General features: G+C 45.4%; 1 protein-coding gene across 1 annotated transcript in view; it reads right to left on the reverse strand.

The window, feature by feature from the left end:
- Positions 1-25,821, reverse strand: part of DIP2C (disco interacting protein 2 homolog C) — a 368,636-nt gene that overhangs the window by 78,475 nt on the left and 264,340 nt on the right. Inside the window, exons 11-17 of the mRNA XM_065872651.1 lie at positions 23,115-23,238; positions 22,730-22,839; positions 22,503-22,605; positions 20,671-20,735; positions 17,613-17,706; positions 17,410-17,529; positions 16,024-16,138 (exon numbers count right to left, since the gene is read on the reverse strand). Of these exons, the coding sequence (XP_065728723.1) occupies positions 16,024-16,138; positions 17,410-17,529; positions 17,613-17,706; positions 20,671-20,735; positions 22,503-22,605; positions 22,730-22,839; positions 23,115-23,238 (731 nt within the window). The remainder of the gene's footprint in view (positions 1-16,023; positions 16,139-17,409; positions 17,530-17,612; positions 17,707-20,670; positions 20,736-22,502; positions 22,606-22,729; positions 22,840-23,114; positions 23,239-25,821) is intronic.

Raw genomic sequence — 25,821 nt, forward strand, 5'->3', positions numbered from 1 at the left:
TCAATAAGTGGTGCCGGGAAAACTGGGCAGCTACATGTAAAAGAATGAAATTAGAACACTCCCTAACACCATACACAAAAGTAAACTCAATATGGATTAAAGACCTAAATGTAAGGCCAGACACTATAAAACTCTTAGAAGAAAACACAGGCAGAACACTCTATGACATAAATCACAGCAAGATCCTTTTTGACCCACCTCCTAGAGAAAGGGAAATAAAAGCAAAAATAAATAAATGGGACCTAATGAAACTTAAAAGCTTTTGCACAGCAAAGGAAACATAAACAAGATGAAAAGACAACCCTCAGAATGGGAGAAAATATTTGCAAATGAAGCAACTGACAAAGGATTCATCTCCAACATTTACAAGCAGCTCATGCAGCTCAATATCAAAATAACAAACAACCCAATCCAAAAATGGGCAGAAGACCTAAATAGACAGTTCTCCAAAGAAGATATACAGATTGCCAACAAACACATGAAAGAATGCTCAACATCACTAATCATTAGAGAAATGCAAATCAAAACTACAATGAGATATCATCTTACACCAGTCAGAATGGCCATCACCAAAAAATCTACAAACAATAAATGCTGGAAAGGGTGTGGAGAAAAGGGAACCCTCTTGCACTGTTGGTGGGAATGTAAATTGATACAGCCACTATGGAGAACAGTATGGAGGTTCCTTAAAAAACTAAAAATAGAACTACCATACGACCCAGCAATCCCACTACTGGGCATATACCCTGAGAAAACCATAATTCAAAAAGAGTCATGTACCCCAATGTTCAATGCAGCTCTATTTACAATGGCCAGGACATGGAAGCAACCTAAGGGTCCATCCACAGCTGAATGGATAAAGAAGGTGTGGCACATATATACAATGGAATATTACTCAGCTATAAAAAGAAACGAAATTGAGTTATTTGTAGTGAGGTGGGTGGACCTAGAGTCGGTCATGCAGAGTGAGGCAAGTCAGAAAGAGAAAAACAAATACCGTATGCTAACACATATACATGGAATCTAAAAAAAAAAAATGTTCTGAAGAACCTAGGAGAAGGACAGGAATAAAGGTGCAGACGTAGAGAATGGACTTGAGGACATGGGGAGGGGGAAGGGTAAGCTGGGACGAAGCGAGAGAGTGGCGTGGACATATATACACTTCCAAATGTAAAATAGCTTTTGGGAAGCAGCAGCATAGCACAGGGAGATCAGCTCGGTGCTTTGTGACCACCTAGAGGGGTGGGATAGGGAGGGTGGTTGGGAGACGCAAGAGGGAGGAGGTATGGGGATATATGTGTATGTATAGCTGATTCAGTCTGCTATACAGCAGAAACTATCACACCATTGTAAAGCAATTATACTCCAATAAAGATATTAAAAAGAAAAAAAGTGTGCCTGTTTTCATTTTAAAAAGCCACATGAAAGCAAAATGCTGGATCAGCCCAGACATATCCCAAGTATGGGAAGACTGAAGAACTGATCTGTGGTGACCAGCAAGTACCGCACACGAGAAGCTGGAGGGAGAAGTTCCTTTACGACCCAAGAGTGTACAGTTTGTCTTAGTTACGAGATCCACTTTCCTACGTTTAATAACAGTAAGAATCAATATTTAAATACCTTAAAATCATGAACTCCATTTGCTACCGGAAATTTTCAATTGCATCTGTAAAATGGTAGTTATGGAAGACTGAGTTTACTCACCTAAAATGTAAACCGATGGCACTAATCTGGCACTACCGTAACCTACGCTGTGTATTTGTATTTATTAGAGTTCCCTGCTAGTCAGAGACACTCAGACACCTAGGTTCTCCCTTGGCAGATTTGCAAAACACATGCAAGAAGGCAGAACAGAAGCACCTGAATTCCTAGGCACAATACTCGGCCTCGTTGCCCCGCTCACTCAGACAACTGCATTCCTGGTTCTGTCCCCCAGCCTCTCTTCAGGACCTGCTTGCTGACAGCCCCTCCCTCCTGATGGGGGAGCTGTGCTCAGTTGGTGTTTCATGTGCCGGCACAGTCCTGAGCCCTTTACACACCGACTTACTCACTATCACGAACCTGCACAGGCACTACTATTCTCCCATTTCACAGATTAGAAAACCAAGGCACAGAAATGCTAACTCAGTTGCCTGTGTGAGTGGTGGGGCTTGGGGGGATTCAGACCCACAGCAGAGCCCCTGCCCAACCATCCTGTCTCCTTTCCCAACACTTGCCCTGCCTCTGGCCTAGGAGACCAAGCACTGTTTAGTTCACTGGAAGTTTTCTTTTCGTGAACTTTTAAAACAGTGATATGAGTAACATGTGAGCACACCCTTCGGATGGACAAAGCAAGCACTGCACAAGAACATACAGCAAAAGGCGAAAGACCCTGCTTATCCTCCAGCCCCTTCAGACCTGCTCCCTCCCCTAGGCAGCCACTACCCACACTAAATATGAAGTTCCTGCCTCTTTAATACCCATTTACCTATAAAATACGTGCATACACAAATGTATTTACATCCGCAGAGAAGCAGAACCGCAACATGCACATTCTTCTGCAACTTGCTTCTGTCACCGAATACCTTGCAGATCTTCCCACAGGAGTGTGTGCATGTGAACATATATAGTATGCGTACTGGACACATCAATGAATTGACTTGTTTTAATTATTAGATGGTGTTCAGTAATATGAATATATGCTTATTTTATTTCATTTAATTTGTATGCATTTGGAAATATTTCTGTAAGATACATATCTAGAAAGGGGATGGAGGAATTAAAGAGCATATACATTTAAAATTTTAATAAAGCCTAGGTACCTTCCCAAAAGACTAGGTCATTTTGCAATCCCACTAAGAGTGGATGAGTATCATTACCTTTTCACTCACTAGACATGTCTATTGCACCGTGGACGTTTACGAGTGTTACGAGTGTTAACTAATCTCTTTACAGCGACCCTGTGGGACAGACACAACTGTCCTCCACTCACAGGCAGGAAGGGCATCGCCAAGGCAACAGCGGTGGGGCTGGCCAGGCAGCATGCTCAGAATGGCTTCAGAACACCCGTGCCTTCCACCTCGGTGCTAAGCTGCCCTCAGCCTTACCCGTTTCCACACACTCGTGCCGACACTGATCACCAACCTTATAACTGTTCCCAATATGGTGAGTAAAATGCATTCCTCATTGTTGTTTCAATTTGTATTTCCAGGATTATTAACCAAGTCAGATGATCTTTTTCTCCATTAACACCTTCCTAGGAAATAAAAAGTCCGAGGAGATAAACTAGGTGAGGGAGGAAAAACCAATCCCAACAAGCAAAATTCCTAGGAATTTCAGAACATCCACTTTCATGATCAAAAACAGTAGATTAAATAATGGCAAAGAGAGCCACAGACCCATGTGTCAACTTTCAGGTTCAATTCCAAGGTGAACGGTGTGCTTGTGTCTCACAGAGAACACCAATTACAGGAGGAATCGTCCCGGCAATCTCAGGACTACACAGAACTGGTCTTCACACTCTGAGAAAGCACACAGCTAGGAACGGCCGACACTGCCGTGGCGGCGAAATGGGAAAAGACCAAGCTGCAGCCAGGGAAGAGGGGAGTCAGCTCAGCGCTCGGCCCCACCAAGAACGAGTTGACGGGGATGGCCTTCAGTCGGGCAGTTTATACCCACTGTCCACTGGTCATGCCACTTCCAGCCTCTGTAACACGCTCGATGTGCCTTGAGTTGATCATGCTTCTGCCAATGCCTGAAGAAAGAGCTCCTATACACGCAATGAACAAATCAGCAGTTTGCAAACAGCTGGCCAGACTCAAATGTGCATCGATGCCAAGTCAGCAACAAGGGTTACGAGTATTTCCGCTGCCAGGATTCAACAGGGTAACTACACCTCTTCAGTGCCACCGCCATCTTCCGGGCCCTCGGACAGGCAGGACAACAAAGATACAAGGTTGAAACACAGTACTCCCCAAGTTATAAGTTATTTTAATGTAACGTTCTCCCTTTTCTCTGATGAAAGCATTAAAAAAAAAAAATCAACCCATTTTAAGAGCTATATAACACAGAAAGGAACGTTTTCCCTATATCACATCCTCACCTACCCAGTAAGTATGCAGTTATCAGATTTTCTTCCTGCTAAATATATTATTTAGAGAGGCTTAATTTTCTCCCAGCCAGAAAAGGGATCACACCATACAAATTGTTTACAAGCTGTGTTTTCCATTTGTCCTGGCTACTTTTCCACGTCAGAGGGCAACCCGTTAGAACCAGCAAGCCTGCGAGTCCGGGAGGCTGCTTCCCAGAGACCACTCTCTGTGCATCTCAGTCTCCACCAAAGCAAACTTCTGTGCGCAATTTAGTCCAACACCAAACACAGCAGAACGGACTCAAACACACGTGGTCAGGACAAGATAACACTGTTACTCTGCTCTTTACTGCTACTTCATTAAGTCATTTTAATTTAGATGGTTATCATCTCCAAACTATTCTGTGTTAGAGAAGTTTTAAATTTTTATCTAAATTTTTAGATAAAATGACAAACAACATATTTTTATCTTCTTGTGTTTTAAAAATAAGATTATGGATCTCCAACTCTGACTTTTTTGGGCAGTCAAAAACATTCTTGAAAACCCCACTTCAATTCATAGGTTGTGTTAACTGTGTTGTCACTCTGGATCACTGGTTGGTTTGCCCCTGTCAGAAACCATCAAATTTCGGTGTCAGATGGCTGCTATATGCCGAGTACAGTGCCATGTTTGGTGTCTTTGCCCGTGGTTTTTGCCCAGCTTTCTAACTTCTGGGTTAGCTGTTTCCAAAGTGGAAGATATTTATGGTGGCAAGGGGGTATCTTCACCATTCTTTGGAATTACTGTTTTAATTACTGTGTTATAATAATTATTACCTTTTTATCACCAAAGTGTCAAGGTACTGAAATAATACCTTGCAGTTGAAAGGGCTACATAAAGTTTTTTTTTAGTTCAATCAGTATTATCACAATGTAGATTTAAAAAAATGGACTCTATCATCTATCTTCTAGAGACAGAGACATAATCAGACAGTGACCAAGGAGAAACCCCCCAGTTTTGTAATTCTACTGATGAGTTCAGGCATCACGAATCCATATTTCTCCAATAGTTTTTATTCTACAACTAATCTTCAGAGAAAAAGAAAATACAAAACATTTACCTGGACGATGACAATTTTAAAAAGATGGAAGCAGATTAAATACCTGGGTAAAAATAAGCCTCCCACAGGAAGCCAGAACTGACTTCAGAGAGCAGCGTGGCTTCTTGTCATCACCCGGTGGACACGTGTGCAGGTGGACACTTTAGATACATGTGAACAAGGGCACACAGGAAGACAAACACACGTAAATTCAGGCACACAAGAAGATATATGCATGAAGACAGATACATGTGCACTCAGACATGTGTGGCAACAGACACTCACCAAGACGGACACACGTGAAGACAGGCACGTCTCCTGTCCTTGTTCCATCAAGTTCTCTGACTCAAACATCCTGCATAAACCCCACTCATTTCCTGGGCTGACCTTTGTTTCCTCCTGGGGAGCATCCCTCCTGAGGGGAACGCTGATGGGGCAAGTCTTGGAGTCAGACACAGCCTGGGCAGCACACCTGGGGGCCCAGACCTCGGCCGGGCTCCTGCTGTCAGCTCTCTAGGGCGCCTGCACGTCCTGCTCATTTTCAAGCAGGAGGCCTAAGATGACCATGATCTCTGTGCACCCCAGAGCCTTCCACATTCCCTTTCATGTAGGTGAGAGGTGTTCCGTTGTCTTCAAGAAGAGTGACATCAAGATACTTAATGGCCATGGCCACGGGCACCAACCTACCAGGCCCAGCGTCCACTCTGGCAGGACCAGCTCAGACCAGCTCGAGAAGGCTGGCCCTGCACGGCACTGCGGGCTTCCACCCAAACCCACCGACTGCCTATGCAGTTCTCTTGTAACAACTCAGCTTGCAGATTTACAAACACTGTAACAGAAGAGAGTCACAGAGTGATATGTGTGATACGTGTTCAGAAGGGCCCAGGCCCTGTAAATCTGAGCAGCGGAGATGCATCTGCAATTTTTCTTCACTGAGGACCACAGGCAACAACTGAGTGTCATTTTCTACTTAAGTGGATAAAAGCCAAGCAGGCAATCATCTGCTCCCAGCTCCTTACCGCAAGTTCAATCTCTTCTTCAACGCAGGGCAGAACAAGCTGTCCTGGGAAGGTTATTCAAGCACAGGACACAAACGCTCAGAAGACAGTGCAAAGGAAAGCATCAGCCCCCAATCCCATTTGAGTGAAGGGATCAGCCACAAAATACGGTGATGTGGCAGCCAACCACTCATTTTTTGTTTTCTTTCCTTCTTCCTTTAAAGATCATCCTTTGAGTACTAGACAAAGTGAGGACTGCAATGCTTCCCATGATGACTTTATAACATTTAAGAAAGCATCCATTTTGTCCTCACATCAAAATCCACAGGAGCAATGACTAGGCCTCCTGGACCCCCAGTCAAAATGGCTTAAATAGAATGGATCAAAGCTATTTTTACTTAATAACCTGGCCTCTGACTTCTTTTTTTTTTTTTTTGCGGTACGCGGGCCTCTCACTGTTGTGGCCTCTCCCGTCGCGGAGCACAGGCTCCGGACGCGCAGGCTCAGCGTTCATAGTTCATGGGCCCAGCCGATCCGCGGCATGTGGGATCTTCCCGGACCGGGGCACGAACCCGTGTCCCCTGCATCGGCAGGCGGACTCTCAACCACTGTGCCACCAGGGAAGCCCGGCCTCTGACTTCTTATGTGTGGAAAGTTCACTTCAAGTTTTAGGAAGAAAATAAGCACAAAGCATTACAAAATGGGTGTAAACACACAGGCTCATTTTTCCAAAAGCAAGACTTTTTCCAACCTTTCTGTGGACACAGTCGTGTATATGAACGCCAGGAACGGGGAATTTGTCCTCTATTCACAGGTCACAGAGAACAGCCTGCAGAGGAGGACGTTCACAAAAATGTAAGTGTGAGTGTTTTCATCAAGTTTGCTTGAAAATGATGTAGGCACGTAAGAAACAAGGACAATGAAAGAAACAGGTTCTAAACAGGAGTCTAGCATGTGTTTCTCTCCTAAAGATATTCACCCCTGAAACAGAGCCCCTGTCACCGGCTTCACCTCCACGCAGAGCCTGAGAGCGACAGCCGGGTGCAGAGGCCATGCTCTGCACAGCCAGCACTCAGTAGCTCCAACATGCAGCCCGTGCATAATAACGAGATAAAAAGATGACAACCATCTCGGTGAGACTGAGAAGTATGATCAAGGCGAGGGAACGGAACATGAAATAAGAAGTCACCAGGGGGCTATTTAAATTTTGATCACACCATTATTCCTATTTCTATTTAGAAGACTAAAATTGTACCTTTTTTCATCTTTTCACCCCTGTCCCTCGGTTGACTCAGGAACCTGAGAGACGCCAATCACAAAACTGGTGGTCTGAGAAGACACCCCAGCCAACCAGGGCGGGCGGCTCTGGGGAGGGGCTGTGGAAGCCAGATGACTGGAGCCTGAGAGCTGTGCACGTGGGCCAGGGGCAATTTTACCGTATGTGCTCAGTGCAGAAAGTGAGGTGGCAGAACCCATGTCCTCCTATGTTTTTTTATGTCTGTGTTCTACTCAACTCCTGACTCTCCACGGCTGTGCATGCAGCACATAAAGCCCACACATGGCTCCAGGGAGTCTGGGCAGAAGCAAGTTTCCTGCACAAACTCTGGGGTCCAGACCTTGCTCCTGTGGAACGGATGAAGCCCCTTCTTTCCCTGCCATTAGAACATCACCCTGACAGCCTCAGACTGCTGCCCCAGACCCCACCTGCGTCCACGCCTTCTCCCCATCTCTCTCCCTCCTCCTCTCCCCTCCACTTCCTCCTTCTTTCTCCCACTCCTTTTCCCCCCTCCCCCGCTTCCTCCCTCATCTCAGCCTTTCTCATGACCAGCCTCATGGGGGCCGTGGAGGGTAAGGACACAGCTTTCTGCTGGTGCTGTTTTCTCAGGAGACCAGATTATGATACCATAACTCTAGGCTGTTAGCTGCACCTAGATCATCAAGTAAAATGAAAGCAAACAAAACCCCACATGACTACTCTCAGGTCAAACTGCAAGGGAGCATCTTCCTGCTTAGGTGGGCGTGCACATACTGTACACAGACACGCGGGAAAAGGCTCAACTCTTCACAGCACTTGCTGCTGGTAAATTACGAAGGGTCATCGTAAGTGTCTGGCAAGGGACTTTTACTTCTCACTTTACATATTTTAAATTTTCCTTTCATTCATCTATTAACAAAATATATGCTAAGCACCAACTATTAACCAGACAGAGACAGAGAGTAAACAATAATACACCAGTAAACCACACGGCGCATGAGAAAGTGGCAAATGCTGAGAGGGCATCACAATGAGTCACACAAGAGTGGAAGGGGCGCGTTCACTCTGTGGGGGGTGGTCAGGGCAGGCCTCCCCGAAGTGAGCAAAGACAGAGCTCTGGCCATGCTACCCTGGGGGCACACCAGGTAGAGCGGGCAGCAAAGACCAGGAGGTCTGGTTGTGGGGAGGGAGGATGGGGCAGTGGGAGAAGGGGCCAAGAGGGGGTGTGGCCAGACTGCATGGCCTTGTGGGTCCTGCAGGCTCTGGTCAGGAAGGAGAGCAGGCAGAAGGCTGGGAACCCCGGTGAGGAGGCAGGAGAAACAGCTGGGCTTGGATGTTCCCTGGCGAATCGGATGGGATGTGAGAACAAGAAGGCTGGAGGCCGGCAGGAGGTGTGGGGTATGTTTACACACGGCTTCACTGAATAGTAAGTAAGAGAGGATGATCACGGGGGTGGAGGCTTAAACTAAAAATCGTGACCACTCTGTCCCCCACTCTCCTTCCCACGTGAAAGGAGAACTGAGTCCACAAACAGTGGCCAAGATCTAAGAGGTGAAGACCAGCCCTCGGTCTCTGCATGCCCCTGGGTCTAACCTGGACTTCTCAGTGAAAAGATGTGAAGCCTTGGGGGGGGGCAGGTGGTGGGAACAGCAAGAGGGACAGTGGTTACACACAGCCTGGAGCAGACATGGGTGTGGGCACCAGGGCCTGGTGTGTCAGACACGGGTAGGAGGCACAGATATCCACGGCCTCGTTTACATGCGAAGGAAATGAGTGTCTCAGAGGCTAACTGGTCCATTAGGAAGTAAGTCTACAATCTGCCTTTTCTATCAGATAAGGTGGTTGTGAAAATCAAGATGAGAAGACTGAAAAGCACTCTTTCAAATGTACACAGTTCTGGACAAACTCAAGGTAAACAACACCACGGCGAACACTTGGCAAGCACTTGCTGGTCTTGAAATGCACCCTGAACTCTGCTCCTAGGACCTCTCTCCTATTGGATATGGTGAGCATGAAGTTTGTCATTTCAAGTCACATCAAAAACCAAAATGGGTTGGTGGGTAGCACAATGGAGTATTAACCACCGTGAGAATCTGCATGTGGGAATTCTCCGGCTGCTTTGGGCCAGTCATCAGTGATGCTCTGTTCATTTTACTGCAACGAAGTGAAGTACCGCTTCCTGAGGCACTCCAGGCAGATGTGTGCCGCCTGCAGGCACCGGGTCTCCAGAACCACAGGGCACCTCTAGGACACGACATCACCTGGCCAAAGCCACAAAAGAACAAGACAAAACCTCAGAAAAAGAACTACATGAAGCAGAGATAAGCAATTTACCAGACAGAGCTCAAACTAATGGTCATGAAGATGCGCACTGAACTCAGGAGAAGAAAGGGGGAACTCAGTGGGAATTTCGATGAGGACACAGAAAATATAAAAAGAACCAAACAGAACTGAAAAATAACAGAAATCAAAACAACACTAGAGGGACCCAAAAGCAGATCAGAGGATGCGGAATGGATCAGTCATCTGGAAAACTGGGTAGTAGAAATCATCCGATAGGAACAGCAGAAGAAAACAGAAAGGAAAAAACATGAAGATGGTTTAAGGGCCTCTGGGACAACATCAAGTGCGTGAACATTCACACTATGGGGTCCCAGAAGGAGAAGAGACAGAAAACCTATAGCTGAAGAAACAATGGATGAGAACGTCCCTAATCTGGGAAAGGAAACAGACATCCTAATCCAGGCAGCACAGAGGGTGTCAAGATGAATTCAAGGAGACCCACACCAAGACACATTATAATTAAAACAGTAAAGGTTAAAGATAAAGAGAGAATCTTAAAATCAGAAAGAGAAAAGCAACTATTTACATGCACGGAACCGATAGAGACTATCAGCTGACTTGTCAGCAGAAACTCTGCAGCCCAGGGGTCTGGCAAGATATATTCGGAGTGCTAAAAGGAAACACTCAGAACCAAGAAGACTGTACCCACAAAGCTCTTATTCAGACTTGGAGAGAGAAGAATTTTACAGACAAGCAAAGTTACAGGAGTTCATCACCACTAAACTATTCTTACAAGAAATGGTTTATGGTTTCTAGGCCATAACTAGAAACAAAAAATTATGGAAGGAAAAATCTCATTGGTAAAGGCAAACATATAGTAAAGGTAATGGATCAACCACCTGTGAAGCTAGTAGGAAGATTCAAAGACAAAAGTAGTAAAATCATCTATATCCACAATAAATAGTTACGCAACACACAAAATTAAAAGAATGCAAAATATGACATCAAAAACAAAATGGGGGGGAGTAAAAATGGAGTGTTTTTAAAATGTGCTCAAACTTAAGTGACCATCAACTTAAAACAGACGCATATATATACACAGGTTGAAATACATGAACCTCATGGCAACCACAAACCAAAAACCTGTCACAGACAGGAGAATAAGGAGAAAGGAATGAAACATACCACACTGAAACAATTTGTTTTCTTTTGCTAATACCTTCTTACCCTATCCACCTCCTGCCTACAGAAACCTTCCATTTTGTACAACCCCTAGGAGCGTCTCTCTACTTGCTAGATGGGATGCAGCCCAATTCATGAATTGCTTAATAAAGCCAACTGGACCTTCAAATTAAAAAGAAACAAAGTTGGAAAGCATGCTGGTATGTCTCCCCAAAAGGAATAATCCTTTTTATGAACTGAGTGATCACAACTCAATGTCTCTGCATTAGAAATCTGGATTTTTTTTGTTTTTATTGAAATATAGTTGATTTACAATATTGTGTTAGTTTCCGGTGTACAGCAAAGTGATTCAGAGATATAAATACACATACACACACACACACCCCTATTCTTTTTCATATTCTTTTCCATTTTAGGTTATTACAAGATATTGAATATAGTTCCCTGTGCTATACAGTAGGTTTTGCTGTTTATTTTACGTACAGTAGTGTGTATCTGTTAATCCCCAAATCCTGATTTATCCCTCCCCCACCCCCTTCCCCTTTGGTAACAGTAAGTTTGTTTTCTATGTCTGTGAGTCTGTTTCTGTTTTGTAAATAAGTTCATTTTTATCATTTTTTAAGATTCCACATATAAGTGGTATCATATGATATTTGCTTTCTCTGACTTACTTCACTTACAATGATAATCTCTAGGTCCATCCGTGTTGCTGAAAATGGCATTACTTCATTCTTTTTTTATGGCCGAGTAGTATTTCACTGTATATATATATATATATATATATATACCACATCTTCTTTATCCATTCGTCTGTCAATGGACACTTAGGTTGCTTTCATGTCTTGGTTATTATAAATAGTGCTGCAATGAACATTGGAGTGCATGAATCTTTTCAAGTTAGAGTTTTTGTCTTTTCCAGATATATGTCCAGGAGTGGGATTAATTCTATTTTTAGTTTCTTAAGGAACCTCCATACTGTCCTCCGGGGTGGCTACACCAATTTACATTCCCACCAACAGTGTAGGAGGGTTCCCTTTTCTTCACACCCTCTCCAGCACTTATTATTTGTAGACTTTTTGACGATGGCCATTCTGACCAGTATGAGGTGATACTTCATTGTAGTTTTGGTTTACATTTCTCTAATAATTAGCGATGTTGAGCATCTTTTCACGTGCCTGTTGGCCATCTGTATGCCTTCCTTGGAGAAGTGTCTATTTAGGTCTTCTGCCCAGTTTTTGATTGGGTTGTTCATTTTTTTGATATTGAGCTGTATGAGCTGTTTGTTTATTTTGGAAATTAATCCCTTGTCGGTTGCATCATTTGCAAATATTTTCTCCCAGTCAGTAGGTTGTCTTTTTGTCTTGTTTATGGCTTCCTTTGCTGTGCCAAAGCTTTTAAGTTTAATTAGGTCCCATTTGCTTATTTTTGTTTCTATTTCCACTACTCTAGGAGATGGATCCAAAAAGGTATTGCTGCGATTTATATCAAAGAATGTTCTGCCCATGTTTTCCTCTAGGAGTTTTATAGTATCTGGTCTTACATTTAGGTCTTTAATCCATTTTGAGTTTATTTTTGTATATGGTGTTAGAAGAGAATGTTCTAATTTCATTCTTTTACATGTAGCTGTCCAGTTTTCCCAGCACCACTTATTGAAGAGACTTGTCTTTTCTCCATTGTATATTCTTGCCTCCTTTGTCATAGATTAACTGACCAAAGGTGCATGGGTTTATTTCCTGGCTAATTTGCCTAGTTTTGTTAATAAACTTTTAATCTTTTTAAAGAAAGATTTTTATAAAAGATTTTAAAACATGTTTAGAGAAACAATTAAAAATCCTTTGCTTCTTCCTGCCTGCTGATCCACATAGCAGAGGCACACGTGCTGGTCTGAGAATAGGCTGAAGCCCTCAGGGTTACCTTGCTTTCTGGAGTGCTTTCTACTGAAACTTGTCAATACCCTGCTTATATAAACCACAGATTGCCAAAGCTCTGAATCTTCTATTGTCTATATTTTGTCTGTTTGGAACTATCTATTAGACTAGAAAAGCACCTCTTTTTCTTCATGTATAAAATGAAACCAGATGAACATCCTTCTAGCACTAAAGCTCTAGGTTGACTACATGTAAGTGCTGTATATGCATCTTACTTTTTCTCTGAAAATAAGAGCTTTACCACCAGACAATAAAAATTCCATTCATTACTTTGGCCCACAGATAAAGTCCTCTTAAAGAAGAAAATTTATTTGAAGAAAATAAGACCTGATGTTGGGTCTCATTCAATTCATGCACATCATTTATTACTGAAGGGCAGGGATAACATGCCATAAACTCATGGAGATCTCAAACTACTTATTAGCTTATTTGATGCTAATGAGCTGACAGTATTGGCTTCTTGACAATGGCACATAACCTGACAAACTGAATAACAGCAGCCACAACAGGAAGATCACGAAGAAGGTTTAAAAGATCTTTCTTTTTCTGTAAGAACAATAATTCACTTGTCCACCGTTTGAAACTAAGAAGCCTACTTTTTCTTCACTTGTCCTCCCTATGACTATCCTTGTCCCTAAAAAATAACTTGAAGTTTTTTAAAGGTTAAAAAACTTATTAGGAAAATATAACTGATACAATGTTATAAATGGTTACTCCCATATGAAGACAGTTTTTACAAGTTTGAAAGCTTTTTGCACAGACTGTTAACAGCGTGGATTGCACTTATATCAGCTAGATATGAGTCAGATACGAGGCAGCACCTATAAACATGATTTTTTCTTTTTTTGTCTAAAGCTGTAAGAAATGCCAATTCTCAAGTCCTACTTTTTAACTTAAATAAGCGGCATTTCATTCTAATGACATTCTCAGACGTCAGTCAGGAGGCTGTGTTAAAATGAGGTCTTGCCAGCATTCCTAAATTGCCTTGGCTGGGAACTACAGCTCTATGGAGTAGCAGGTTATGGTCAGCTCTACTGAGTATGTTCTTATGTACCTTATAAGAATGTAAATCAAACAACAAAAATCTGAATTTGAACAAATTAAATATCATTATTTTTCATGTCATCTTCAAAAAAAACCTCCTTTGCTCATCCCTTCACCCTCTGCCAATCAACTCTGGCATAATCTATACAACATATCTTAAAGGCACAGAGAAAACACTTTTAGGAAAAGCAAATGAGCAAATCATTTGATCATAACAAGTCTACATGAATGAATCATTCATTCTGTGAATCATCTCTGGCAACGGTACTATTTCACAGAACTGTGGAATCTTAAAAATTTACAGGTAGAAGGAAATTGAGAGATTACTGAGTCCAAGCCCCTTGTTTCTTGGTGGAGGAAACCGAGGCCCTGGACAGAAGGAATGTGCCCAGGATCGTGTGGCCAGCCACCAGCGGGTGGGGCTCAAACTGGGACTCCTGGCCCCAACATGCTTCCGGAGGCTGAGTCCCCTTAGAGTCAAATTAGACACATACTTGAATACTGATTTCTGCAGGACAACGTGAAGGCAAATCTGCTATTGCAATCCTGATGTGTTTTGTACTCCAAGGTCGGACATAAATCTCAGAAGATTATTTGTTGCAAACCTTCTCTTTTGGGGACGACAGTGCCATCCTTTAAAAAATGAAGACTGGATTCTGGTTAATGGTGCCATATTTCCTCATCAATTTAAATTACGTTACAGACTTTTAATTTCTGGTTCACTCAAAATTAAAAGTGGCTTCTGGGGACTTCCCTGGTGGCACAGTGGTTAAGAATCCACCTGCCAACGCAGGGGACACAGGTTTGGGTCCCGGTCCAGGAAGATCCACATGCCGTGGAGCAGCTAAGTCTGTGCACCACAACTACTGAGCCTGTGCTCTAGAGCCCGCGAGCCACAATTACTGAGCCTGCGTGCCACAACTACCAAGCCTATGTGCCACAACTACCGAAGCCCTCGCGCCTAGAGCCCATGCTTCGCAACAAAAGAAGCCACCGCAATGAGAAGCCTGCGCACTGCACCGAAGAGTAGCCCCTGCTTGCCGCAACTAGAGAAAGTCTGCGCACAACAACGAAGACCCAACACAGCCAAAAATAAATAAATAAATAAATTTATTTATTTATTTAAAAAAAGTTGCTTCTGATACTTTAAAGTTTTCAATTTCTCAACCTGTTAGGCGGCCTGGTTAATATCACATTAACAAGCTCCTAAAAGCATCAGAAGGTGTCTCTTTAAGGGCAACCTTTACATGAATATTTTTGCGAATCCCAACCTTTCAGTAAAAAGAGCAGAACTCATGCACTTTGTGCACCGAAAGCTCTGTCATCCACTGCTACAACAGAGCACACTGGTGTGACACGAAATAAAACATACTTAGAGACAGAGCCCAAAGATGTTGGCGAATTAGTCATGTATAGGCTGCAAACGTCTGGGTGATGCAAACCCTCCTTTCTCAGGTTAGTGTGGATTACTGGGAGCTGCTGACGGTCAGACAGGCCGCTCTAGCCCTTCTCACCCTGGGCAGGGTGAGCTCTTATGAGCCGTACCACGGCCTGTCCCTGACAGGCCCCAGTGGCTCTGAAGCAGGCAGTGATGCAGGAGTGACCTAGGACCAAGGGCACTCACTGTGCTTGCTGGCCTTAGCAAGAGCCCCAGAAGCCCAGCCCCACACAGCGGGAGATTTCAGGCCCCAGAACCCTCTGATGTGCTGCTGAGCTGCTCAAAAGCTCAGAAAACCAGTTTTTAAAGTGCAGTATGTGCAGTATTGCAGAAAATGAAGATGACATAAAACCCGCATGTCCAAGGGCACAGGGGTGGCCACAAAAATTTCGTTTCATCCAGCATTTACTCTGTTCTATCCTCAAGTTAAACCTGAGCCTAATATAAGCAAATGAAAATGTGCATAACCTGCCAGGACAAGGTTCACTGCTCAGCGTGCCTGTGGACAGACTTCCACTCACTCGGGAATTACAGCGAACCTCCAGAGTGAAAAGTGAGTTTCTAACTAATGAATCTAGACTATTTAAGAGAATCCATTCTAGAATACACTAGAATAAAACCTTGTCTGGAAAATCTGGGTCCTGTTTTTATTCTCACACTAAGATGAACTGCGATGGCTCCAGGTCTCTGTTAGCTGCTGAATGAGACCCCTACCCAGGCTGCCCACTTGAGTTAACACAGCAGTACCTCCTGATGGCCACGGTGAGAGCCTCTGGTGAGCTGGCGCATGGACAGATGACCTCCTGGCGTAGACCTTTACTTTGGAAGACGTTGAGAAACGCGTCACAGGAAGAAATAGACCCTAGAGGGAAAGGGGGGATGATAATCAGACAGGCGAAGCAATGTGGACAATTAAAAGTATCCCATAATATAAAATGCTTTTGAAGTTAGGATCTAGGCACATGGGGAGTTAGGCAGCATGGAAAAATACTTCATTTAATATATAACTTATCACTCGTGTTACAATGAAAGATAATATTATTCTCAAACACAGAACTCAAGAATTTAAAAAATGCAACTTCTATACTTAAAACCTTTTTGCTGACTGAAGAACTTAACTTTAATAACTTTTCTGAGACATGTTCTACCATTTTCAACATGTATGTTCCAAGAAATAAGTAAATCTAAACCCAACTAAATGAAGAAAACATTTCTCTATATTAATATGAGTGATGAGATCAAAGTATAATTACTAGGAACCTATCAGCTAAACTAGCTCCTAATACAAGTTTACCTTGCTTCCTGTAAGACATATTACTCTGAAGAGTTATGGGCAAAATCAATTGTGTACCAAACAGCCCACAATTTATGGAGTTATTTTGTAAATGGAAGAATCATTTATAAAACTAATACAAAATCACCTGTTTGCAAGTCCACTTTTGCATATCAGATGTTAAGTATATACTGCTTTAATTTACAAATATATATGCTGCAGAGTTTACAAATGTGGTCAGAAACATACATTGTTCATTCAATTCATTTCGTTCACTTTGCTTCTCGCTTATATACTCTTCTCATAAAAAACAAGCTAGCTGGGTTTTTGTTTCAACTTACTGAAATATTTCTCAAGGTATATTAACAGTATTCTGTGGAACTGCTAATTTATCTTACCTAGGTAATTTCTGCTACAGGATTTGATAATAAAATTCCATTAAAAATGACAAATCAAATTTCCTGATCAATAAAACTACTATGGACCATAAAATAATAATAGTTAATATTTCTTGAGCACTTATTATATCCCAAGAACTGTACACAGGGATTGCTTCATTTAATCCTCATAAAATCTGATGACTGGGTACCATCTTGCAGCTAACAAAAGGAGAAGAATTTTAACAAGTAAGATATGTTCTCTTCAGAATCAGGAAGTGGAAGGGCTAGGACTCAACCCCAGGGCTGTGTCTGGACCTTCAGGCCCTGGTGCCCGTAGGCTACGCTGAGTAATACTGTTTGGCTATTATCTTAAGACCACTTCTTCACTAAGGTAAAGACTAGAAAAGGGAAAAATCAAACCCCAGAGAATGAAACCTGGAGAATGAGGCCCCCTCCTGACTGCCTGGTGCCGTCACTTACAGGGATTTGCGCCGTCGGCCACTATCAGCATCCGGAGAGAGGAGAGGTTGATGTCTCTCTGATCCCTGTGCGCCACCAATGCCCAGTGCATGTCCCTGGATTTGACACAGGCCACTTTTGCTGAAGGAGAAGCAGGGGGGAAGTGAGTCACCGCCTGTGCCGCAGGATGGCGTGACATTAAAGGGGCAGCCTCCGCAACGCACCTTTGTACTGGCAGACCTTCTGAATCCAGGACAGCGGGTTCACCTTCATCAGCGAGTACGGGATACTGATCACGTGCATCATGTTCATGACGCTCTGAAAGCAGGACACTGGGCAGTGAGTGGGGGAGGGCTCCATGTGGGACTCACCCCGCTGCCAGGGGCTCCCTGGTGGGAGGGTGGGGACCACATGGGCATCTCACTGGGGATGATCCTTTAAGAGGCTGTGGGAGTGGAGGCGACTTCTCAAAGCTTGTCTAGTCCTCCCGACTCCTGCTTCTACTGATACAACTCAAGAATCTAAGCCCAGTGGAAGCAACCTAAGTGTCCATCGACAGATGAATGGATAAAGAAGATGTGGCACATGTATGCAATGGAATATTACTTATCCATAAAAAGAAACGAAATTGAGTTATTTGTAGTGAGGTAGATGGACCTAGACACTGTCATACAGAGTGAAGTAAGTCAGAAAGAGAAAAACAAATACCGTATGCTAACACACATACATGGAATCTAAAAAAAAAAGGGTTCTGAAGAACCTAGGGGCAGGACAGGAATAAAGATGCAGACCTAGTAGAGAATGGACTTGAGGACATGGGGAGGGGGAAGGGTGAGCTGAGATGAAGTGAGAGAGTGGCATGGACATACATACACTACCAAATGTAAAATAGATAGCTAGCGGGAAGCAGCCGCATAGCACAGGGAGATCAGCTCGGTGCTTTGTGTCCACCTAGAGGGGTGGGATGGGGGGGTGGGAGGGAGATGCAAGAGGGAGGAGATATGGGGATGTATGTATATGTATAGCTGATTCACTCTGTTACACAGCAGAAACTAACACACCATTGTAAAGCAATTATACTCCAATAAAGGTATAAAAAAATCTAAATCCAAATCCTTTTCTTATAAAAACGTAAGTTGAATGATCCCTTTTTTATTGGCCTTTCAGTCTTGAAGCTTAATCCTCTCTGGTGTATTCTACTCATTTTTATTCACAAAATTAATTTCCTTTATTAAACGTTACACTGAAATCCAAGGAGTGGTGGAAAGTTGTCTTAACACCCTCAGTCTTCCATCTAGCCTGGCTCATGTAGACCAGGACCCGTAAAAGGTTTCTTTCTTTAAAATGGATGACAAAAACTAACTTTTTAAGTAAACGGTCAGTCCTCACACATTGCAGCTGGGACTCATACATCTGAGTCGCTGCATGCACAGACCTGGCAGGAAGGGACCACAACATGGGGAGCACTGGACAAGAGCCCCCCTGGTCGGCTCTGCCCTCGCTGTGGGTGGCGGTGGAGAGAGAGGGCACGGACACTCTGCAGAGCGCTGGTCTAGCTCAGAAGCTCTGCAGGAAGATGACCACGTGCACCCTCCCCGACACGGGTGAGCCTGCTCACCACTAGCATTCACCTCCCTCACCTCGCGCTTGCTCCCCATTCCATCCTGGGGGTGGGAGCATCTTTCACCATAAAGAAGATAAGATGCTTTGGAAGAGTGCGTGCTGCCTAGCCAGAGGCCTGTCTTGCTCTAGAAGGTGGCAGCCAGAGACAGACTCAGAAACCACCAATTCCGGAGGCAGTAATCCATAGCATCAGTGAGCAGGCAGGCGGGTGACCACGTCAACAAGATCTATCACAGAGCTCTTGAAAGCAAGACTGTCACGAGAGAACTCTGATGGCAACGGTCATCAAGCAAATAGATGGGCCAGGCACTCACTGAACGTTAAACCACGTGGTTCTCACACGGTCAACATTCCCATTGGACAGATAAGGAAAACAGAGGTGCAGAGTGACTCAGGCAACAGACGATTCTTGGGCACAGGAGCAGGTGACGTGCCCAGAGTCACAAGCTACAGAAGGAAGGACCAACATCCAACCTGGGTTCTCTGAGGCTGTGCTCTTCCCATGACACCAGCAGGCCACGGGTAATGCGTGTGTGGGGCTGTGTTTCTGTCCCACCGACTAGTGTCCAGACGGTAACAGAAGGAAGCTGGCTGGGCCGGAGCCCCAAACCTTTGTCTATATGACGTCTGCATAAATTCTGGTTTATCAAGAAACAACAAATCCCTCTTTTTATAGTTATGTTCCTACCACTCATGTAAAACTACTAGAGTTTTTTGCTTCTAAAAAGATATAAGGTTTCAGCATAAGAAACTTAAAAAGAAAAACAGGTGAGTGGAAATCATCATATATGAAACAGACATAGGGAGATTCGAAGCAGTGATGCTACACATATTTCTTAAATGCTAAGCATATCTTTTTTTTTTTTTTTTTTTTTTTTTTTGCGGTACGCAGGCCTCTCACTGCTGTGGCCTCTCCCGTCGCGGAGCACAGGCTCTGGACGTGCAGGCTTAGCAGCCATGGCTCACGGGCCCAGCCGCTCTGCGGCATGTGGGATCTTCCCGGACTGGGGCACGAACCCATGTCCCCTGCATCGGCAGGCGGACTCTCAACCACTGCGCCACCAGGGAAGCCCAGCATATCTTAATAATAAGGTTATCCCTCTATTAAAAGTGCCTACAGCTTTGAATGGTCATCACTTCTCAAGTGGCACTAACAAAAATGAGACATACATTCTCTGCAACTCGTGTTGAATTTTTGGCCAAGGGGAAATCTCAAAGTACTTTTCCCCCTGCAGCATAATTCCCGAAACATTCATTAAACAATGATTCACAGAAAGATAAAAAGAATTTTGTAGCCAAATCACATGTATGGGCAAAGTGACCCAAATGCAAGACATCAACGTTTCTGCACAATCTGAAATGCCAACCGTGGGAAGAAAGATCCTGAACTTCCCTGAGCCTAAAAAGGCCACTCTCTCTTACAGCCGCAGCCTCAGAGCGTGGGCCCACGATGCAGGCAAGCAGCTACTGACCCACTGGTCTGCTGAGCTCCTGGAAGTTACGTTAACTTAAGACTTCTAAAAATGGTAACTTTTCTTTATAATGTGGGAGGAAGGGGCTTACCCAAGCCGCTGTGTACACAGATCATCATTCTAATCCCAACACTGAGCACATTCAAAGTCAAACAGGACACTGCAGAGCAAGGGGCGTCTCACTTACTGTTAGGATTCCGTGCCAAAGCCCAACGTCTTTCTTGAAATCCAACACATTCACAATTGTTTCAGCTATAAAATACAGAGTCAAAGATTTTAACAAAAGACGGTCACAGACCAAAGGACACAAAAAATCCAATACCACATCAGTGCGAAGTAATGGGTCTTAGAAAAACATCATTTCACTGTCTTTACAGAAATGCTGCAGCCTCCAATCAGACCCGTTTAAAATGCTGGCCTGCCTGGGAAGTGTTTCTAGATGAGTATTCTGATACACAACTTAACAGCAGTAGCTCTTCACAGCATCACTTAAAACGCCTTATTCCTTCTCCTTTTATATATTGGGTTGGCCAAAAAGTTCGTTTGGGTTTTAATGAACTATTTGGCCAACCCAATATTTGTTTTCCCTCTCCCTGCCTTTTCTTTCTTAAAAGATTCTTTTCATTTCCATCACATGTTCTCCCAAGAGAGGGAAATGCTGTGTACTTGCAGGAGGAGGCAATTTCCAGCAAACCTGCCACTAGAATGCTCGCCAAAGCTTCAGTACCGAGTGCCTCACCCCCTTTCAAAAAGGGACATTCAAAATACACAGCCTGTATTCTATCTTATGCAAGATTTTTAAAAGTGGAGAATCAGGAAGCAAGTATGTATCTATCTTCCCCAATCCCTGCAAGAGTGATGGCCCTGGACCTTTAGGGAATTAGGGCAAGGAATACAGGTCATGAGGTTGTGAGAAAAACTAGAAAACTGAAAACAGTGACAAACAGGGTGGTGATCATTACAGGCAGTGTGTCTCCACGTGTGACAATGTCTGGGAAACTTGTCCAGGGACCAAACATCAGTGGAACATCTCCACGAGACAAGTGAACTGGTCTTAAAAAGGGAGACTGCCAGAAGGATGGGGAGAGAGAGAAAGCAAATGAGAACAGCAAAAAGAGAAAAGTGTCTCATCCATGGCTCGTGACAGACGCTTGGGTACTGGGAAGAGACTCCAGTGTGGCAGGTGCCTGTGACGTGGCTAGTGCGGGGACCTGATGGCAGACACTCCAGCGGAGGGAGCTGTGGGTATGTGGGGTCTGATCCTTCCGACCAGGAGCCCGTCAGCGCTGTCAACATGGTTACCTCCAGTGACCCTAACTCTGTGCCTCCAGGACAACCCCAAACAGGGCAAAGAAAGCACATCATGGAAACCAACCCTTTGACTGTGAAACGCAGCCCCAGGATCCAAGCCAGTTGCGGGGAGGGGGGTGCACTGTAGCATGCGCACTTTTTTAAAGCTCCCAAAGAGGTTCCACTGTGCAGCCAGGAACGAATATACATCAATGGTGTCAACTATCTGTTATGGCCTAGACTGTTTTCTCCCAAATTCCTACGTTGAAGCCCTAACGCCAAGTATAAATGTGCCTGGAGATGGGGCTCTAAGGAGATAATTAAAGTTAGGTAAAGTCATAGGGTGGGGCCTGATCCAATAAGAATGGTGTCCTTATAAGAAGAGGAAGACACACCAGAGCTCCCTCTGCACACAGAGGAGAGGCAGTATGAAGACACAGCCAGAAGGTGCCGTCCGCAGGCCTGGAAGGGGGTCTCCCAGGAACCAACCCTCTGGCACTGGATTTCAGACTTCAGCCTCCAGACTGTGAGACGTCAACATCTGCTGTTTAAGCCCCAGTCTGTGGCGTCTGTTTTGGCTGCCAGAGCAGACTGAGACGCCAACGAAACAATCCAACACACAGACCTTCGGTGGAGCGGCACGACTCTCTGAGTGACTAGTGGGAACAACGCTCATCTCACAGGGCTGGGGGCTGGGGTCGGGGTCCCCCAGGAATGGTCTGCCCATACCTTCTGTGTAGCCACACGCCTGTGTGAGGGCCTGGCAGTGGGTCAGAAGCGCGATCCTCGTCACGGTCACCCCGAGCACGCTCCCATCCTTGCACGTCTTGTACTGCAACGAGAAGGTGCCGAGAGGGTAGAGCTCCGGGCCCACATCCACCTCTGACCCTGAGCTGTGTAAGGGTTGCATTGCGTGTCACTCAGTTCCCCAACCTTGTCCAGACCCAGCAACTCACCTCGATATACGCAGTGTCATTATTTGCGTCCTTAATGTGCGGGAACCAATCTCGAGGAGGTTTAGAGAGATGTTTTGACTCTGTGACAAACCATAATAGCTTTGGCCAACCTTGGAAATAAAGGACAAATTCCTTTCAGGCAAGCATCCCCCAGAAGACAGGTGTGACACCACCTTCCCGTTGGTGGCACGCTTCACAACAGCACAAGCCAGACCAAATTGCTGGTGTTTCCACCAAGTCTAAGGCCACGGCTAAGGTGCTGTAAGCCTCCTGCAGTTACAGCACATCACGTGCAGGCTGAGAGCATGTGGGGTGTGATCTGAAACCTTGTGTGTTGGCACAGATGCCTCGGAGCACATCCTCCCCACCCGGCACAGAGGCTCACCTTTGAACTGTGGGATCTCCCCTGTCGGGCTCTTCGGCAGCCCTTTGTGGCAAGCGTCACTCGTCAAGGCTACAGTCACTCCACAGCTTCCAAGCAAGAACCCGATCTGCTGGCTTCCTGCATCCTGGGAGACGGCAGCAAGGAGAGAAGGGTCACGAGCAGAGGTGATGGCCACTCTCCTAACAGAACACGGTCTCACCCTTGGGCCCTGGGATGGCACCAACCTCCCTGAGGAGAGGTTCAACCAGACTGCCAGGGCACGGGCTGGTGTCTGCACAGCTGGGGTCAAATCTCAGGCTGCCACTTGCCAGCTGCCTGACCTTGAACAGGGCACTAGCTTGGCCTCAGTCTCATCATCTGCGTTGTGTCCTTGGCTGGCTGTAAGGGATGCACATGGGGAGCACAGAGTGTGCTGTGCTCAGGGGGTCTTGTTCTGTTCCCCTCTGGTTGTACAGGACCATGACCTCGGGACACAGAGCGGGTCCAAGAACACATCTCTGCACTCAGGACACTAACCCCAAGCGGTCTTTGATCACATCTGGCGTGGTGGACTGGACACCCATGCCGACCACAGAGTAAGGGCGTGTGCGTGGAGGGGTGCTGCCGCACAGACTGACTGCCAGGACTTGGGAGCAGATGCTGCGGGAAGAGCAGCCCCGGGCGCCACCACCCTGAGCGTCCAGCCACCCCGCCAGTCAGTTCAATTCGCTTTCCTTACTCCCACCAGCTATGATTCAGAAAATAAAGCCGTGAAGCAGCCGGCATTCCTAGAAGGGAAACGTCAGGACTGTGGTGAGGCTGTCACCTCCTTCCTTCCCACGTGAGACAACATTCTCACCCCAGTAAAATCAGCAACATCGACATCTCAAAACTACATCCTCCAAGTGCCTAGTTCGTACTCCTCACTGCAGATTTAAAAGCCGCGTCTCTTTACACAGCATCACGCACAGCCAGCCTCCCAACACCCCTGCAGCCCCGGCAAGGGGGAGGAGGCCTGGTGCTCTGCAGATGGGGACCTTCCCATTTTGGGGACCCTGTGGGATTGTTCCTTCAAGCAGTGCTTTTTCAAGGAGAATTATAATCAGTCACTTCAATGTGAATTTGGGTATCACATGGCCAAAAGCTGTGACCGGGTAAAGGGGTGGGGAGATAGGTTCTGAAGCCAGGTTTAGGAGCAGAAGGGCGTCTCTTTAGGAGCGTGAACTTGCTGGGACCGCCTACAGACAGGCTCAGAATGGCTCAGGAGAGGGAGCACCAGGGCCAACTGCAAGACCTCTCAGGGTTCACGGTAGAGGTCTGCTGTCCCCTGGGCCCTGTCTTCCCAGTATCTGCTCCTAAAGACCCTAAAATACAGAGGAAGGGTGAGAGTAACCGTAAACAGAATCCATGGTTACCATGAAATTCAGCTTCCATGCCTGCTCTTCCCCCATCTTCTTGGTCTGGAAATTCCTACGCAGAGGTCCAGCCAAAAGCTAGCTTCGCAGAAACAGCCCCACCCAAGCACCCCATTGTGCTGAGATGAGACCCTTCCACCTGCTCTCAGAGCACTCTGTCTCCTTCATGCACCGGGATCCCTGAAATTAAGCCCAGCTTGACCCCAGAGCCTCTGGCAGAGCCCACAGAGCCATCTGTGGCCTCCATGGGCCATCTCTCCTGGACCTGGGGACAGGGCCCTGAGCCCCGATACTTGGGAGCCCCCCGACACCCCACACCACTGTCCAGAAAGGCGCCACAGGAAGCTACTGAGGAGGCACGTGAACCACTGCCCTGACGGCCAGAGCACTCAGGCCCTGACACCACCTCCCATGTTTCCTGAGCGCTTTTCCCTGGAATGGCTGTTTCTGGCCTGCGGCTGGGCTCAGGGGCCCTTCCTCTGTAGAGCTGAGCTGTCCGGGACCACAATATCTCACAAATGACTCTCTTTTGCTGTGCAAGAAAAGCTGACCCACACCTGAGTTCAAACCTTTCCCTCACTTTCAATCTTTCTCCAACATAGAGAGCTGACGAAGCATGTCCCTTCCCCGGCAGTCTCTCCACACCCATGGTCTCTGACAAGTCACTTCTCAAGCAGTAAATGCGCACTCGATCAGCCTCACCTTGTCCCGTCTCAGTCTCCAGGTCAGAAAGCATCAGCCATACCCATGAGAAGGACTCTCTCTCCAGTAAATGTGAGGTGAGTTCACGGAAAGCGTCTCTTGTGAACTCGTTCCGGATTTGTGGACCTGCAACTACTAGCTGGTGCTTTTCCAATTTTGATGCTTGCCTACCCAAACCGCTGGCTTCTCAGCTGCCTCAGGAGGTGAGACAACAATGCAGATGAAACTGAGTGAGGGGCTCTCGATGCATTACTCTGCAGAGTCAACACAAGACAGGCTGCAGACCCACTAGTTTAAAGATTATTATGGTCATACAACCAGGGGATCCAAGAAACCTGACCAAGAAATTTTCCTTATCAATACTAACAGAAACATGTCATTAATGTATTGTTGTTTTGCCAATTAATTTTTAACTTTTTATTTATACTGGAAATTTCCAAGCAGACACAAAGATACAAAGAAAAGGAGAAAGAAATCCTACGTTCCTGTCACCCAGCACCAACGATTATCAACGTTGGCAAATCTGTTCTCATCTCTTACCTCAAACACATGCACACATGCAGATTTGTTATTTTAAAACAAATCCCAGACGTGGGGCATAACCTTCTAGC

This window comes from Phocoena phocoena, chromosome 2 (genome assembly GCF_963924675.1).
Source record: "Phocoena phocoena chromosome 2, mPhoPho1.1, whole genome shotgun sequence".
NCBI lineage: Eukaryota > Metazoa > Chordata > Mammalia > Artiodactyla > Phocoenidae > Phocoena > Phocoena phocoena.